The sequence below is a fragment of the Pleurodeles waltl genome, chromosome 9 (assembly GCF_031143425.1).
Source record: "Pleurodeles waltl isolate 20211129_DDA chromosome 9, aPleWal1.hap1.20221129, whole genome shotgun sequence".
NCBI lineage: Eukaryota > Metazoa > Chordata > Amphibia > Caudata > Salamandridae > Pleurodeles > Pleurodeles waltl.
In genome coordinates, this window is record NC_090448.1 from 1,180,225,097 (window position 1) to 1,180,243,701 (window position 18,605).

Genomic DNA, 18,605 nt, shown 5'->3' on the forward strand with positions numbered 1-18,605 from the left:
CATATGGAAGCTTCTTCTGGCGGGCTCTTTTGCCATTAAGAGTCTATCCCCTCAGAAGACAAACTAATGTATATTATTGAAGATGGACAATATATCAGCAGTCTGGTATGTTAACAAATTTGGGGGGGGGGGGGGGGCAGGGGGGTTTGTGGAGGGACGAATGAAGTCCAGGATTCTGGCAGAAATTGCCAAGGATTTCTGGCATTACTGCATCAGTCATCGTCTGGTTGTCCTAGCGGATTATCTTCCAGGTTCCCAGAACACTACAGAGGACTGGATCACCAGATTTGAGAGATTCCAGCGATTGGAAACTAGGTCCAATGATTTTTCTCCAGATAATCAGAGAGTGGGGTCCTTGCGACATGGATGTGTTTGCTTCACACCTCAACTCTCAAGTAACAAAAAATTTCCGCTGGCGTCCAGACCCTCTGGCGACAGATGCCTTTCTTCAGGATTGGACGCTGTTTCGGGGGTATGCCTTTCCACCATTCCTAATGATTTCCAGGGTTCTGTCTCTCATACGGCGACAAAGTGGAGAGTGTTCTGGTGATCCTGTCCTGGAGAGCCCAACCGTGGTTCCCGCTAGCTTTACATTTAGCTTGAGCTCCTCCGCTTCTCACTCCACCTCGTCAGAATCTTCTGATGAGTCTGGAGGGCCTTCAACATCCACTGGTCTTGTCAGAGAAACTGGTATTGATGGTTTGGATGGTTTCAGGTCAAGATGGAATCCCCAGGCCTTTCACAGCAAGCTGCAAATTTCATCAAACAGGCTTGGGCTGCAGGCACTCAAAGAGATACACCTCAGCCTGGTGCAGATTGAGTAATTCGTGTGACGGGTCGGGTCTCGAGCCCGTGGGGTCAGACATTGAGTTGATTGTGAATTTCTTCGCTGAACTCGCAGGCTCAGGATTGGCATATAGAACGAATAATAATTTCAGATGCGCCATCTCTGCTGGGCATGAGCATATTGAAGATAAACATATAGGGGAACATCCTCTGGTATGTAAAGTTACGAAAGGTATCCTCATGTCGAATCCTTCTCAGACCCGATATTCTGCTTTATGGGAAGTGAATGTCATATTGAGGTTTTTAGACACTTGGCCTTCTAATAGGTATCTTTCTCGAAAACCGATTTCAGCTAAATTGACTGTTACTCTGCCTGATTTCCTGTAAAAGAGTATCAGATGTCAGAGCTTTGGATCTGGCAGGGAGAGTTTATTCTCCTGAAGGTGTTACTTTTACCATCACGAGAAGGACTACGACTAATCGCAGGTCAGTAACTTATCCAATGTTTCCCGATAATCCACAATTATGTGTAGTTCAATGCTTGAAAGATTATGAAGTGGCCACGGAAGAATTCAGAGAAGACTCCAGGGGCCAATTATTAATTTCATTACAGAAACCATTTAAGGTGGCTTCATCCACTACATTATCTAGATGGATGAAATGGTTAATGAACGAGGCTGGTATAGATACCAAACAATCTGGGACACATTCAGCAAGGGGAGCCATGGCTTCCAAGACTTATACATTAGGTTCTCGTTTAGAGGACATTATGAGGGCGGCAGATTGGTCCTCTGAGTCTACTTTTAAGTTCTATCGCAAACCAGTTGTTGTCGCTAGTGGTATTTAGACAGCTTTAAACAAGCATAATTGGAGCCTTCGGTCCTGATATAGAATAAAAAAATTCTAGCTTACCTGTCAAGAATTTTCAGTTCTATTAAGGACATGGAGGTGAGGATATATAAATATATATATTTTTTTTTTTTTGTGGGTTCTTTTGTTTTTTTACATGTCTCTAATCAGAAATGTAATTGTCAAGAACCGTTGGTATTTTATGGTTATACCTGTTATGGAGTTTGCCATCCCTTGCATTAATATAGATTAGCTCACAGAAATGTTGATATTGGTACATCTATTTTGGGAGGTATTACCTTTTTTTTTTTTTTATATTTTAGGGTCTGGTCAGAAGGCTCTGAAGTTTGTCGCTGCTCAGTTATGGGAGAAGACAACACTGTGGACTTTGCTCCCGTTGGAAGTTTTCCTTCTGCATGAAGCTCCTGCTGAGCTCGGCTTGTGTTTTTCCAGAATTTCAGACCTGGTGATCGTTGGAATAGTTAATCTGTAAGAAGTTTTGTTTCTGATGCTTGATGTTTATCTGACTTTGGCAAAAAAACAAGAGGAAGTGACTCTAGGGGTCATGGTATATATGGCCAGGGATCTTGAGTAGTAATTGATATATGTGACCCACTGCAAAGCATTGTGGGTTTTGATGTTTTTTTGTTTTACTGTTATTTGATCGGCTGCTGTGTTGAGCCAGTAAAAGAGAAAGCATAATCCTCTTCTCCATGTCCTTAGCAGAATTGAAAATTGACGCGAAAGTTAGAACATTTTTTACTCCCAAACATCCTTCTCAAACTTCCCCCTCCTTTTTCAGCCATCACCCAACTAACAGGCACACATGACCACGACTTACAAAAACAAATGACTATTTCCCCTTCCAAATCCACAAAGCTAATGTGCACGGAAAACAAAAAACACAATTACGAATCTATTAAACTCCAATATTGAGTTCCTGAGTAGCGTCCTACTCACTGCACAGTGCTTCAACTCATCAAGGGTACTAAGCACTATATAAAACACACAATTAATTATTACAATTCAGTGTTTTCTATGCTAACTGTCAGGGTTTTTTTTTTCCCCTGTCAACCTTAGATTTGTATTAGAACTTTATTCAGATCAGGGTCTTTTGTGGCTTGGTGTAAATATGTTTACTAGCCTGAGACATATACATTACAGAAGGTGTTTGAAGTGCTTTAAAGGGTTAATGAATCGTATACATCTACTGTTGTATTGTATGGACTAGGGACTACAGACCCCTAATTTGAATAATGAAGATCCAGATTTAATAGGGAGCATTTCCTCCATCATCCATTGCATGGATCAAAGAAAAGTCCGCAGAGAGAACACATCGTACCTCAAAAAGTAAAGCGCTAATTTCAAAACAGAGTACACAGACCTCTTGGCTCTACAGACTCTGCTGCAGTGATTGCAAGTCTCAAAGGAACCTCGAAGCTATGACTACTTTAGGTCAGTGTTTGGCCTAAGGATATGCAACAAGCCTCTATGCACACTGCGGAAGGCCGTGCACAGCTAAAAACCACACAGGGCAGAGCACGCTGGTCCGCCAGCCCAGCACAGCCAGTGCGGCCCAAAGGGGCAGAGCTGAGCCGAAGGGCGGGTCATGCACTTAAACAATTCTGCACACAGCCAGAGGCTGTGCACTCTGGATTAAGTGCATACCGGGCATGGTGTAGGCCAAAGGATGTGTTCAATGTAAAACGTCCACATGTAAGCTCTGATCCCAGAATTGGACACAGTTCAAGGCTGGGCACAACCTTGTAGGATCATTTGCCACTGTGCGCTGCCTCTGACCATGTGCTGCAAGGGCTGGGCTGATATGTACAGTCAGTGCACACTGGAGAATGCTAGGTTCAGGAGAGAAAGCAACAGTGAAGATCCCGCCCCCCCCCCCCACACTCCCCCCCCCCCACCCCCCCCACCCCCCCACACGTTTTAGATAAACTACCATCATACGCCTCTTACCCCAAACACATGCACCACCATTTTGTTCTGCAGACTATCAAGGTATTAGTGGAAATGCCACATTTTTATAAACATACCACCATGTTTAAACATTAGGAAACACGATGGGACCAATGTAACCAAGAACATACAATTCAGAACTAAATTATGTATAGAGAAAAGGCCCATGTGACATTCTGTAACATACACATACCTACTGTGACATGTTCATACAAAAAGGTACTAATACAAAATGGATTACAAAACAAATGTATGTTTCATGGTTTCTTTTACATCGAAAGTGTCCCTTGTCAACAATTAAAGGTTTTGTCTCGCATGGAAGCAGTGGCACACCACTTTATTAATATTCTTAACTTTACCTCAGGTGAGGAATTAAAAAATACTACGTACGCCTTACATAAAACATTAGGGGCATCTCGTATTCTGCACAGTCTAAAGAAACAAGAACAATCACGTTGGTGGGATTCCACAATTCTAAGAAAATATATAGATAACCAGTTTCCAAATAAGTAAATATAAAAAGGACTGAAGTTAACAGAAGCCACCAATAAAAACTATAAAAATCTCAAAGAAGTCCTTAATGGAGATGGGCTTTGCATTAAGGATAAAAAGTCACGTTAAACAAACTTTACGACAATAACTACCAGAATAGGATTTTCACCTATACTCAAAAATGTGTTAACATAAGCTACAACCACAACAAAACCACTGCAGCAACAGCATCCATATCTACAAGCAAATCTTACAAGATAGGAGTGACACCAGTGAAAGAGCATCCACGACTGCACAGACAAGAGACTACATCAGAGCAATTGATAGAAAATTGTGGCACCAAGTAGCTTACACCAAAATAAACCACAATCCACTAAAGGGCATCACTGCCGTAACTAAATGCAAACTAGCGCATCGGCGAGACCGATGTCTCATCATTGATCTAGAATTCAAATGCATGTTCAACCCATCACCCTGTGCACTATGCATTTATGTTCTTTCAAAGATTCACAAACAGGACTCTTCCCTCCAGAAAGACCAATCATTTCCGCACTAGGTTCCCCTACTGAACATATACCGGACTATAACGATCTTTCTACAAGAGGCTTCTCCAACAAATAGCACATGAGCTATTGTAGCTCTCTAGCTACCTGTATGTGGCTGTCTTTATGCAACAGTCTACTGATATGGTTAAATGTATCTACACCAAATCTACAAAGTGTGTGTGTGTGATGTAATGTGTTTTTTCAGAACTCAAAATATATTTAAAGCTGATATTTGAGTGAGGGGCACTGGGAAAACCTAATACCTATATAATTACCTTGGTGAAAGGGACACTGCAGCTATGGCTGTTGTGCATCTGCCACACAGAAGCATCCCAAATTGATAAACCTTTTTAATATTTCTGATGGCATTGCTGGCTGATAGAATTGCTGCTGATAATCTTACAAGGAGTGGCCACTATTATAATCGTGCTTGACATGGTCAATATTTATACACTAATGTTGGTAGCTCAGGACGATTTTCAACGGACCTAAGTAGCTCTTGTTACAGAAAAGTTTGGAGACCCATGTTCTACAATCATTTGTAAATAACTTACTATGCTTGTATCAATGATACAAGCATCTGTTGAACAATTTAACAGACATTCAAAGGTTGAGTGATTTTTTGGGTTATACACCTGCATTCCGAAGAAAAAGGGATTCAAGTCCTTCAAACCTTCTCATCCCTCAGGAACGCTCCGCTGTTCGAGGGCACTAACATGGATTACTGACCTGACTAGGCTGGTCTTAGAAAACAATGTTTTCATACAAAACGGAACAGGCAGGCACAGGTGGTTACAATGGGTTCCAGATTCTCACCATGCTTTGCAAACCTCCACGTGGGTATGCTTGAAAGGTATAATTTGTGGTCACTGTCCACAAGAACTCTCAGAACACATACTGTACAGGGGAAGGTATATTGATATTTTACTAATCGAACTAGCTATTTGGAAAGACAAATGTCTTACTGACCATCTGATGCATCTGATCTTACTAATCTTCGCCCTATCTCCTTACTGCCTTGTCTTGCAAAAATGTTAGAAAAACATCTCAATCAGCAGCTTGCTGAATTTCTTCAAGGAAACGGTAGGCTGGCCCCATCCCAGCACGATTTCCGCAGTGCGCACAGCACGGAAACTGCACTAATTTCTACTTCAGACATTATTCGCCGAAGAGGGGACTTGGGAGAAGGTACGATTCTAGTTCTTCTAGACCTGTCGGCAGCATTTGATACAATCTCTCCTACCATTCTGCTTCGACGCCTATCCCAAGTTGGAGTGAGGGGGAAGGCTTGGAAGTTACTTAGCTCTTTTCTTACGGATAGAACGATCACGGTGGCCTGTGGTGAGCATCGTGCCTCTCCCTTTCAACTCCGGTGCGGAGTGCCACAGGGGTCGTCTCTCAGTCTTACGCTTTTCAATTTATAAATGGCACCTTTGGCGAGCCTGGTACGCTCCTTTGGCTTCCAGATTGTTTCTTATGCAGATGACACGCAGGTGACTGTGCCTGTCTCCCACAACTGGGAGGATTTAAAGGAGAAATTCCAACTCTGCACGACAGCAATCAATAAATGGATGGCCAGCAACTGGCTTAAACTAAACGGGGACAAGACTGATTATGTGTTTTGGTCGTAATAACATCCCTTGGATTAACAGTTGGCGGCCCACGGCTTGCGGGGGCTGTCCAGTTCCTTGTCCCTCTGCAAAAAATCTAGGTATTATATTTGATACTTGCCTCTCCTTCAAGTTACAGATTAATCACACGGTTAAGGTCTGTTTCTGGATCTTAAAAACGCTTAAGAAAATTTTGCATCTTCTTGAGGAGGACTTAAGTTTTCCGGTTGTGCTGGCGCTAGTCACCTCAAGACTTGACTATTGTCCTGCTGTTAAATGTTAACAAAACTTCTCTTGATAAACTTCAGTCCATCCAGAATACGGCAGCGTGCCTTATTCTGAATCTTCCCCAGTCTGCATCGGCTGGTAGCAGTCTGAAATCTCTCCATTGGTTACCTATTAATAAGAGAATCATTTTTAAAACTCTGACTCATAGAGCCTTACAGTCGGAGAGCTGCAACTATTTGAAGTCTACCTTGCAATATTACCAACCGACCAGAAATTTGAGATCTTCATGTAAATATATGATCGCGGTTCCTCGCTGCAATAAGGCTAGGTGGGGAGACCGTGCTTTTACGGTGGAAGCTGCAAGGCTTTGGAACTCCCTGCCTTTTGCGCTCCAACAAACTACTACTCACTCCACCTTTAGGAAAAGCCTGAAAACTTGCCTCTTCTCTCAATAGGTGCTTTCGGTCAGTAGCTTGTGCCTTTCCCTGTGTTCTCGTTTAGATTAGCGCTTTGATGCATCTTGCCGGAATGCGCTTTATAAATAAACCAATACAATACAATACTGACCATCTGAAAAGCAACACTTACAAACTGACATTCATGCATCACTATAGTCAAGTACAAATAGAATATCTTTATGTGAGTCTATATATGGAAGGGGCAAAAAGTTCATCTAAAATATACATAAAACTCACAGCCTGCAATTCTATCCTTTGCGGAAGAAGTATACAGCCCATTTTACAAATCAGATTTACCACTAGGTGATTTGAACCACCGCAGATGGAACTTTAGTGATGACTGTATATTTCAGAAACGACCTCTGGAAGAACAGTTTCGCAATAGGGATTTGTAGGAAGATGGCTCTGTATATCTCAAAGTAAGAGACAGTGTGCACAAAGTCCAAGGATTCTCCTTATAGGTAAGATAGTGGCAAAATTAGATAATTCTAATGCTCTATTTTGTGGTAGTGTGGTCGGGCAGTAGGCTTATCAAAGGAGTAGTGTTAAGCATTTGTTGTACATACACAAGCAATAAATGAGGAACACACAGACAATTCCAGGCCAATTGGTTTTTGTATAGAAAAATATCTTTTCTTAGTTTATTAAGAACCACAGGTTCAAGATTTACATGTAATACTTCAAATGAAAGTTATTGCAGGTAGGTACTCTAGGAACTTTGAATTAGCAAAATAGCATATACAGTTTTCACATAAATCACATATAGCTATTTTAAAACTAGACAGTGCAATTTTCAACAGTTCCTAGGGGGAGTAAAAGACTTTACTCCAGGCCAATAGTTTTTATATAGAAAAATATCTTTATTTTTAGAACCACAAGTTCACGATTTGAATAAAATACATAAAATGCAAGGTACTCCACACAGGTAAATTAGGAACTTTGAATTAGAGCAGTAGCATGCAGAGTTTTAGTTAAAATGGCAATAAGCTATTTTAAAAGTGGACACAGTGCAAAGATCAACAGTTCCTGGGGGAGGTAAGTATTGGTTAGTTTTTCAGGTAAGTAAAGCACTTACAAGTTCAAGTTCCAGGGCATAGGCAGCCCACTGTTGGGGGTTCAAGGCAACCCCAAAGTCACCGCACCAGCAATACAGGGCCGGTCAGGTGCAGAGGTCAAAGGAGGGCCCAAAACATAGGCACCTATGAAGAACAGGGGTGCTCCGGTTCCAGTCTGCCAACAGGTGAGTACCTGCATCTTCAGAGGGCAGACCAGGGGGGTTTTGTAGAGCATTTTTGAGGGGGGGGGAGGGGACAAAGAGGCACACAAAACACACCCTCAGCAGCACAGGGGCAGCCAGGTGCAGTGTGCAAAGCAGGCTTCGGGTTTTGTATTGGAATCAATGGAGGGACCCAGGGGGTCACTAGCGGTGCAGGTAGGGCACAGGGGGGCTTCTCAGGCCAGCCACCCACTGGGCTAGGCAGAAGATCACCTGAGGGTCACTCCTGCACGGAGGTTGGGTTCCTTCTGGTCCTGGAGGTGCAGTGCTTGGTCCAGGCGTTGGGTTCCTTGTTACAGGCAGTCACGGCCAGGGGGAGCATCTGGATTCTCTCAGCATGAGTCGCTGTGGTGGTCCAGGGGGGTTGTCTTGGGTTACTCACGAGGTCGCAGTCGCCTATGAGTCCTCCCTATAGTGTTGGTTCTCTGGAGCTCAAGCCAGGGGCGTAGGGGTGCGGAGGGTGAAATCTCACGCTTTCGGCAGGAAGAGTTAGGTCTTTAAAAGTTGCAAGAAAGTTGCAAAGTTGTCGCTGGATTTGGACAGAGCCGCTGTTCACTGGAGTTTCTTGGTCCTTCGGGTTAAGGGCAGTCCTCTGAGTCCTCAGAGGTCACTGGTCCCTGTTGGATGCGTCGCTGTTGCAGTTCTCTTTGAGTCCGGAGACAGGCCTTGAGGGCTGGGGCCAAAGCAGTTTTCGTCTGTCGTCTCTGCAGGGCGTTTAGATCAGCAGTCCTTCTTGGTTCAGGAATCTGATTTCCTGGGTGCCCCTAAATACTAAATTTAGGGGGGTGTTTAGGTCTAGGGGGCAGTAGCCAAGGGGGGGTGGAAGGGGACATCCCTAATCCTATTGGGGGAATCCTCCAAACTTAAGATGGAGGATTTCTAAAGACAGTGGTCACCTCAGGACACCTTAGGGGACATCCTGACTGGAAGGTGACTCCGCCTTGTTTTTCTCATTATCTCCTCCAGCCTTGTCGCCAAAAGTGGGGCCCGAGACCGGAGGGGCGGGCATCTCCATTAGCTGGGATGCCCTGGGGGGCTGTAACAAAAGGCATGAGCCTTTGAGGCTCACCGCCAGGTGGTACAGTCCCTGCAAGTGGAGATGAGCAGCACCTCCACCCAGTACAGGCTTTGTTCCTGGCCACTGAGTGACAAAGGCACTCTCCCCATGTGGCTAGAAACTCGTCTGGTTGTGGAAGGCTGGCAGAAACTGGTCAGCCTAGCACTAGGAGTCGGACTGGTATTTAGGGGGCATCTTTAAGATGCCCTTTGGGTGTATTTTACAATAAATCCCACGCTTGCATCAGTGTGCATTTTTTGTGCTGAGATGTGATACCAAACTTCCCAGATTTCAGTGTAGCCAATTATAGAACCTTGGAGTTTGTGTGTGACAAACTCCCAGACCATATACTCTTTATGGCTACCCTGAACTTACAATGTCTATGGTTTTGCTTGGACACTGTAGAGGCATAGTGCTCATGTACATATGCCCTCACCTGTGGTGTAGTGCACCCTGCCTTAGGTCTGTAAGGCCTGCTAGAGGGGTGACTTACCTATGCCACAGGCAGTGTGAGGTTGGCATGGCACTCTGAAGGGAGTGCCATGTCGACTTAGTCATTTTCTCCCCACCAGCACACACAAGATGTGAGGCAGTGTGCATGTGCTGAGTGAGGGGTCCCCAGGGTGGCATAAGACATGCCGCAGCCCTTGGAGACCTTCCCTGGCATCAGGGCCGTTGATACCAGGGGTACCATTTACAAGGGACTTATCTGGGTGCCAGGGTTGTGCCAATTGTGGGAACAAAAAAGGTACAGTTTAGGGAAATAACACTGGTGCTGGGGCCTGGTTAGCAGGATCCCAGCACACTTTCAATCATAACTGGCATCAGCAAAAGGCAAAAAGTCAGGGGGGGTAACCATGCCAAGGAGGCATTTTCTTACAGGAATCTTACTAAGGCTAAACACAGAATTATGAAGGTTAAACGAAGCACCCCTTTGAAGGACAAAAAACGCAAACTCAGTCACAAGATAAGAATCGCATTTATCTATGATACAGCTGTATTAGTCAGTCAGTAAACAAGATCTTATATGAACATTGGCACAGATTCAAAACTGGACAGTACCTTAGCTAGCTACTTATCTGACAAGCCCTGTTTGACACACAGCAGGGGTCAAATCCTATGCAACATACTATGTCATTTCATGAATCCATGTGCACATTACAATTCAGACATGGCTGCCTGAACAGCCGAGGGTTTTTTATATATGTGGCAATATTTGTCAATATTCAGAGGACAAAACTACTTTTTTCCAATACAATGTTAAAAAGAAATAGTCTGAAATATTTTAACTGTAACAAGAAATTAGTTGTAAACTGCAGAATGTGTGAGTGTCGTCAGATCTATGTAGAAAGCACTATCAGACTTTTAAAAGAGTACAGGAACATATTAGAGCTGTAAGGAATGAGAACACCAACTATCTTTTGACAACACAACGAATTCCTGGTCTGAAATAACAACCATAATATTTCATGCCATTGTTTTCTCAGAACCCAACCTAAGAGGCAGCAATAGAACATCAGCTCTCGGAAAATTTGAGACCAAATGGATCAGACTTACAGCCATGGACTAATAACTCTACATAGACAATTACAGGTCTTGCTAACAGACTGAACTTTCGGTTTATTGCAACTATTATGCAATCAGAGAGCAACATGCTTACGTAACGAGAACAATTTCCACTCTTTACCAGAGTGCAAGTTCGTACTGTTTCTTCATAGTTTTGATATTGTTCTGAATGTTAATAACTGGTCTGCCTGCAATGTACTTAGCATATTTTTTCGGATTCCAGAAGAGTGTAAGTGTATACTGTTCACTCTTGTCCTATGATACTTTCCCCACCCAGGGTGATTCCTAACTTTCAATAAGAACTACCTGTTTGCATGATACCAAACCCTGCGCATGCAATCTTAATTACATTGGGGTGTTTGTCTCACTATTTCCTTCACAATTACTGTTTCTCTGTATACTCAGTAACAGTTTTTTTCTCACTATGCTGTCAGCTGATTTTGCAGATATATGGACCATTTACTTGATTTTGTTTAACAACACTATACATGGGACTCAGACGATCACTTATCCAGCACGGTGACCTCACTTTGACATACACAATGGTACGAGTCCTTTTGTCACATGGGACTCCGAAACTTGATCAGTTATCCAACCTGGTGACCTCACTTCAACATACATAACGGTGGGTGTCATTTTGTCTCATGGGCCTCAGACTTGTACATTTTGCATCATGAAGAGACTGCCTGGTTTATAACACAGTAGTCGTCTTCTATTTTCACACTGTTTGCCCCGGACGTTTCACACCAAAACTGGTTGCAACTTAGCTTAATGCTTTCTCTCATTATTAAGAAAATGTATAATCAGTTTTAATCTCTTTAACTACGTTGTGTTAAACTGACTTTTTAGATTGTGTGGCTTCTGATTACTAAAACACAAAGGACACATTTATACGTTTTCAATATCACGACCACACATTCGAAATACATAAGTATTTGTTATTCTTCTATGTCCAAACTGCACTAGTTAATTGGTTTCCCCCTCTGTTTCTGTCCAGACTGATTTGATCAAAACGCAAGAACACGTCAATCAGGATTGGAGCTTACCACGGCTTCCATGCACAATATCTACTATGACTAACTCAGTGAGTCTTCAATTACTAAAGGCTCTACAATTGTTCGTCCCCACTTTTCACTAACATTTTGGGGAAGTGCTCAGTGACCTACAATTATGCAAATGACAAAAGAGTTTCTCAGAACATCATCCATCCTGGACCATACTGTTGACCTCTTTGTGGCGCAGAGCACACTTTGCCTTGAAAAAGTTGCTGTTGTGACGAAACGTGTCGGCTACCTTGATGTTACAGCGCAAATGGGAATTTGAACCCAATTAATGAACTATAAATGGAATAAACACCATTGATTTGTTTGTTACATAAACTAATTTTGTGGATTCAATGTTTTGACTAGTATAAAAGTGCTTCAGTATCATTCTGCTTTTCACCATTGCATGATAAACCCGGGGGTTTATGATCTGCCATACGCCCATGGGTAGCAGGGTAGTGGACACCAAGTGAGCTCCACCGCGTACAATGTTCTTTTACCAAACCCTACAGCCAGGTGCTTGCTATACCACACCTACTCAATTGTTTTGAGTGATTTATCATATTTACCTCTGAGATGATAAGTGTGTGTATATACATATATACACATAAAAACACACACTATTACATTCTCCTTACATAAAAGAAAACAGGCATCTTATTCTGCACATCCAAGCGCTACTGGGACCCAGGGCGTAGTTCGTTCACCATAAGCAAACATCTCATTAGAAGGCACTAAGATTGCACACACAGGACACTGAAAAACAAATACAAGTCATTCGGGTCTCTTCCAAATACAGAGGGCGCTCCTGGAATAACAATGCTGTAATAACACTACAATGTAAACACGGATTGGCATCATAGTTGTTCACCCAGAATGAAGTGTCAACAACCTGATATGTTCCCGTATTATACACGTAAAATGCCCTAAGCCACCCATTAGGCTGTAAACTACACTGCGGTGAAACAATCACTACTGCAATGTCTTTGAACAGCCATCTTCAAGGCAAGGGTGACCAGGCGATGGCTGCCGCGGTTCAGGAGCTGCCTTGCACTCCACATGCCGCTTTTGAGGAAACATTAAATTCCAGTGGTCCTTTAGCTCAGCACAGAACAGACAGGCGTGCAGGATTACACCAGGGAGCTTCTTCAAGCACGTGCAGCAGCGGAACTCTCTGGGATTCAGCCCAAAGCAGTGCCGCGTGAATATGGAGCCATGGCATGAACTAATTCAGACCCACCCACAGTTCAGCTAAAAGGGTGAGTTGGGAAATGGAGTGGGAAGCTGGTCTGGGGACCCCTTACATTACAAACAGAGGAATGCTGCAGACTTAATGTTGATACAAATCTGCAAAGAGCCTGGCATACGTCACTGATGTCAGACACAATGAAACATAGGAGCAGCATAGGCTATTTTCCACATCAGCAGGCAAAAGATCTTATTTTTCCAAGACGTTATGGTACAAAAACAAGCAAATATTAGAAGGACTTTGTAGCTCAAAGGGGCCTAATGGCAAAATGCAATTTACTGAACATTGACGTATATGACTAGCCCACCACGTTTCGAGAAAGTAGGCCACAAAAAAATCATAACAAATGATAAATGGCCCACCGCAAGGTCCCCAAGTGTTCCTGAGGTAAGCAACTGTCAGTTGCTGAAGCGTAGGTATTTATGTCCTTTCAGACCCGTGGACAAACCATCAAGATTGCAGGAAGGTGGAGGAACCAGACCTTCTCCACAGCAGCTTTTCTACAGGGTACCCCTGCCCCAGAAGGGGGCGGCTAAGGCCAAGTGAGGTGGCAGGCTGAGCAGATCCAATAAGAAGGGTTTGAAGTAGTCTGGCTGGGTGAGCTGCAGTGCATTTTCTATTGATTACAGTGTCAGTCTAATTTAATGAGAAAGCGAGAAGTGTATTGAAGGACTGACTAGTCAAGTGGTGAACTAAGGTCGAATGTTTCTTCTCTAAGCACCAAATGATTCTCTGCCGTTCGAAGTTTGTGACAGGCGGTCCAATGGACTAGAGAGCTTTGTCTCAATGCCAGATTCAAGCCCCGATATGACAAGCAGTAAAAGTGCTTCTGCCTTGGACGAAAGAAGTAAACTGACCACTCTTCAACATTTGAGAAATGTGAGCATTCTCTAGCGGGTGAGTCCCAGGAAAGAAGGGATTTGTTCTCACGGTGCGGCGAGTGCTGGACACCACCTACTGGAAGCCTTCTGGTGAAACCGGATGGGCAAGAGAAGGGCGAGTCAGTAGGCATCGAGAGAATCCCCTGCCCTCGAGGAGTGCTCCGAGCTGCAACAGAAGCATGAACCACGGTATGGAGAGAGCTGGTCCCCGCCCCACAAGATCCCTCTACTCCAAGCCGTGCCCTGCCGTGTGAAGGCCCGCAGGTTACAGCCGCCCGGTAAGACCCACGGGCCCAGGGACTGCTCCTGCTCTCCGAGCACCGCATCCTCCTGCACCACGGATGAGAGCTGCTAGACAAAGACCGCCCTCGTCGCAGCAGGCGAGAAGGCCTGGCCTCTTCCCAGGGCATGTTCCCGGGTTCCCTTTAACTCGTAACTTAGGGATCACCACAAATGAACAACCTCTCAAGAAAGGACGGTGCATTTTCCTTCATGCGGATCGTGCACAAGGCTCCTTGCCCTACCGTGTCTTCATGCTTTGTGTAAGCGTCTCTTAAATCCAGGTGTTAAGGGGGCTGTCCGTCTCCCGGTCGGTTCAGGGCCCCCAGTGAAGCAGTCAGGCTGCATCCGGGCCCAAGAGAATCGCCCACAAATGGAGAGGCCGTCGGGCTGCTTTAGGGATCGCCATCCAGTCCGGTGAGATTACCGACTCCAACCGGTGCAGGCCGGGCCCCCTCCATCGGTTGAAGGGGAGAGCAGAGCGGCCACTTCACTGCCGGGCTGGGGCCTCCGAAGAGCGCTCTCATCCAGTGCCGGGCCCAGCCGGGAGCCAGCCTGCCACAGGCCCTTAGAGTGCCCTGCACGCGGGGTGCCCCCTCCACAGGCGGCGCTGCTGGACATGTGGTGACCAATACACGGGGCTCTCGTCAACAAGGGGGTCCTGCACAGAAGCCCCTGCTCCAGGGTATGATGGAAGTGTGGCTTGTTAGATGGGGCCCTGCACAGTGGTGCCCCTCACAGACTCTCTAGCACAGGGTGCCCTACTCATCTGGGTGTCCTGCACAGAAGCCCCTGCTCCAGGGTGCTCCTGGGAAAGGGGCTACACTGGGGAGCTCCTGCCAGGGTATGATGGAAGAGTGTGGCTTGTTAGATGGGGCCCTGCACAGTGGTGCCCCTCACAGACTGCCTAACACAGGGTGTCCTGGTCAGCTGGGGGTCCTGCACAGTGGTGCCCTTGTTATCTGGGGGTCCTGCTCAGGGGTGCCCCTCACAGACTGCCTAGCATAGGGTGTCCTGGTCAGCTTGGAGGAGGGGGGTCCTACACAGGGGTGCCCCTCACAGACTGCCTAGCATAGGGTGTCCTGGTCAGCTTGGAGGAGGGGGGTCCTACACAGGGGTGTCCCTCACAGACTCTCTAGCACAGGGTGCCCTACTCATCTGGGTGTCCTGCACAGAAGCCCCTGCTCAAGGGTGCTCCTGGGAAAGGGGCTACACTGGGGAGCTCCTGCCAGGGTATGATGGAAGAGTGTGGCTTGTTAGATGGGGCCCTGCACAGTGGTGCCCCTCACAGACTGCCTAACACAGGGTGTCCTGGTCAGCTGGGGGTCCTGCACAGAAGCCCCTGCTCCAGGGTGCTCCTGCCAGGGTATGATGGAAGAGTGTGGCTTGTTAGATGGGGCCCTGCACAGTGGTGCCCCTCACAGACTGCCTAACACAGGGTGTCCTGGTCAGCTGGGGGTCCTGCACAGTGGTGCCCTTGTTATCTGGGGGTCCTGCTCAGGGGTGCCCCTCACAGACTCTCTAGCACAGGGTGCCCTACTCATCTGGGTGTCCTGCACAGAACCCCTGCTCAAGGGTGCTCCTGGGAAAGGGGCTACACTGGGGAGCTCCTGCCAGGGTATGATGGAAGAGTGTGGCTTGTTAGATGGGGCCCTGCACAGTGGTGCCCCTCACAGACTGCCTAACACAGGGTGTCCTGGTCAGCTGGGGGTCCTGCACAGTGGTGCCCTTGTTATCTGGGGGTCCTGCTCAGGGGTGCCCCTCACAGACTCTCTAGCACAGGGTGCCCTACTCATCTGGGTGTCCTGCACAGAACCCCTGCTCAAGGGTGCTCCTGGGAAAGGGGCTACACTACAGAGATCAGGAGGAGGGGGCCCGTGAAGAGGGGGTGCTGAGGGCTACAGGGGTCAGGAGGAGGGGGCCCGTGAAGAGGGGGTGCTGAGGGCTACAGGGGTCAGGAGGAGGGGGCGCTGAGGGCTACAGGGGTCAGGAGGAGGGGGTGCTGAGGGCTACAGGGGTCAGGAGGAGGGGGTGCTGAGGGCTACAGGGGTCAGGAGGAGGGGGCCCGTGAAGAGGGGGTGCTGAGGGCTACAGGGGTCAGGAGGAGGGGGTGCTGAGGGCTACAGGGGTCAGGAGGAGGGGGCCCGTGAAGAGGGGGTGCTGAGGGCTACAGGGGTCAGGAGGAGGGGGTGCTGAGGGCTACAGGGGTCAGGAGGAGGGGGCCCGTGAAGAGGGGGTGCTGAGGGCTACAGGGGTCAGGAGGAGGGGGCCCGTGAAGAGGGGGTGCTGAGGGCTACAGGGGTCAGGAGGAGGGGGTGCTGAGGGCTACAGGGGTCAGGAGAGGGGGCCCGTGAAGAGGGGGTGCTGAGGGCTACAGGGGTCAGGAGGAGGGGGCCCGTGAAGAGGGGGTGCTGAGGGCTACAGGGGTCAGGAGGAGGGGGTGCTGAGGGCTACAGGGGTCAGGAGGAGGGGGCCCGTGAAGAGGGGGTGCTGAGGGCTACAGGGGTCAGGAGGAGGGGGCCCGTGAAGAGGGGGTGCTGAGGGCTACAGGGGTCAGGAGGAGGGGGTGCTGAGGGCTACAGGGGTCAGGAGAGGGGGCCCGTGAAGAGGGGGTGCTGAGGGCTACAGGGGTCAGGAGGAGGGGGCCCGTGAAGAGGGGGTGCTGAGGGCTACAGGGGTCAGGAGGAGGGGGTGCTGAGGGCTACAGGGGTCAGGAGAGGGGGCCCGTGAAGAGGGGGTGCTGAGGGCTACAGGGGTCAGGAGGAGGGGGCCCGTGAAGAGGGGGTGCTGAGGGCTACAGGGGTCAGGAGGAGGGGGTGCTGAGGGCTACAGGGGTCAGGAGGAGGGGGCCCGTGAAGAGGGGGTGCTGAGGGCTACAGGGGTCAGGAGGAGGGGGCGCTGAGGGCTACAGGGGTCAGGAGGAGGGGGTGCTGAGGGCTACAGGGGTCAGGAGGAGGGGGTGCTGAGGGCTACAGGGGTCAGGAGGAGGGGGCCCGTGAAGAGGGGGTGCTGAGGGCTACAGGGGTCAGGAGGAGGGGGTGCTGAGGGCTACAGGGGTCAGGAGGAGGGGGCCCGTGAAGAGGGGGTGCTGAGGGCTACAGGGGTCAGGAGGAGGGGGTGCTGAGGGCTACAGGGGTCAGGAGGAGGGGGCCCGTGAAGAGGGGGTGCTGAGGGCTACAGGGGTCAGGAGGAGGGGGCCCGTGAAGAGGGGGTGCTGAGGGCTACAGGGGTCAGGAGGAGGGGGTGCTGAGGGCTACAGGGGTCAGGAGGAGGGGGCCCGTGAAGAGGGGGTGCTGAGGGCTACAGGGGTCAGGAGGAGGGGGCCCGTGAAGAGGGGGTGCTGAGGGCTACAGGGGTCAGGAGGAGGGGGTGCTGAGGGCTACAGGGGTCAGGAGAGGGGGCCCGTGAAGAGGGGGTGCTGAGGGCTACAGGGGTCAGGAGGAGGGGGCCCGTGAAGAGGGGGTGCTGAGGGCTACAGGGGTCAGGAGGAGGGGGTGCTGAGGGCTACAGGGGTCAGGAGAGGGGGCCGGGGAGCAGCAGGTGGGAAGGAGACAAGATGGGGTGCAGGCAAGGGGTGGGAGTAAACAGGAGGGGGGGGGGGGGCAGCTGTGGCCCTGAAGAGTACAAGGGCCGGAGACAAAACAACGGCGAACACATACGAGTGGGCATCTGGCCACCCCCGGAGCCCCGGACCCCTCCCCCCCGCTCATCCCCACGGCTCACTCGTAGTCGCGGAATATCTCGTTGGTGACGCGGCAGTAGAAGAAGTGCTCGTCGGGCCGCAGGTCGGCGGGGGGCCGCTTCCGCTCGAAGGGCTTGCGGTGCAGCAGCGGCATGGCTCCGGCGGGCGGAGGGTCGGTGTCGGCCCTGCTCTGTCCGCGCGCCGCGGGCTCACTGCGCACGCGCCGGCTCCCGTGCCGCTCACACCCGCGCGCACTCACACTGCGCAGGCGCGCCGCTGTCAAAGAGGCTGAACGGCTGACGCCGTTGATGGGCGCGTGCGCAACACAATGAAAACAACATCGCGAGTCCCGCCGTCGTCAAGTCTGCGCATGGGCGCCGCTTCCGCGCATGCGGAGATGCTGAGGGCGGAAGGGGCTAGGGGCAATTGCGTGCCGAGTACAGGGGCGTGGCCACGACAGCCCCTCTTTGAAGGTTCGCAGCCTGGCGGGAAAGAGGGGGCCGACCTGTGACAGATGGTGGCCGGCACCAAAGACAGCGAGGGCGGACTAAGCACAGTGGTGTTTTGTCCGAGCACGCGGTGCTCTCAGGCCACCGTACGTTACATCCAGCGGCCATCTTCGGATGGGAGCGC

At 48.8% G+C, this 18,605-nt stretch overlaps 1 protein-coding gene across 1 annotated transcript in view; it reads right to left on the reverse strand.

Moving 5' to 3' along the window:
* The window catches only part of BAZ1A (bromodomain adjacent to zinc finger domain 1A), a 318,920-nt gene extending 300,645 nt beyond the window's left edge, over nucleotides 1–18,275 (reverse strand). Inside the window, exon 1 of the mRNA XM_069209108.1 lies at nucleotides 18,014–18,275. Coding sequence (XP_069065209.1) covers nucleotides 18,014–18,126 — 113 coding nt within the window. The 5' untranslated portion in view covers nucleotides 18,127–18,275. The remainder of the gene's footprint in view (nucleotides 1–18,013) is intronic.
* Nucleotides 18,276–18,605: the final 330 nt, after the last annotated feature.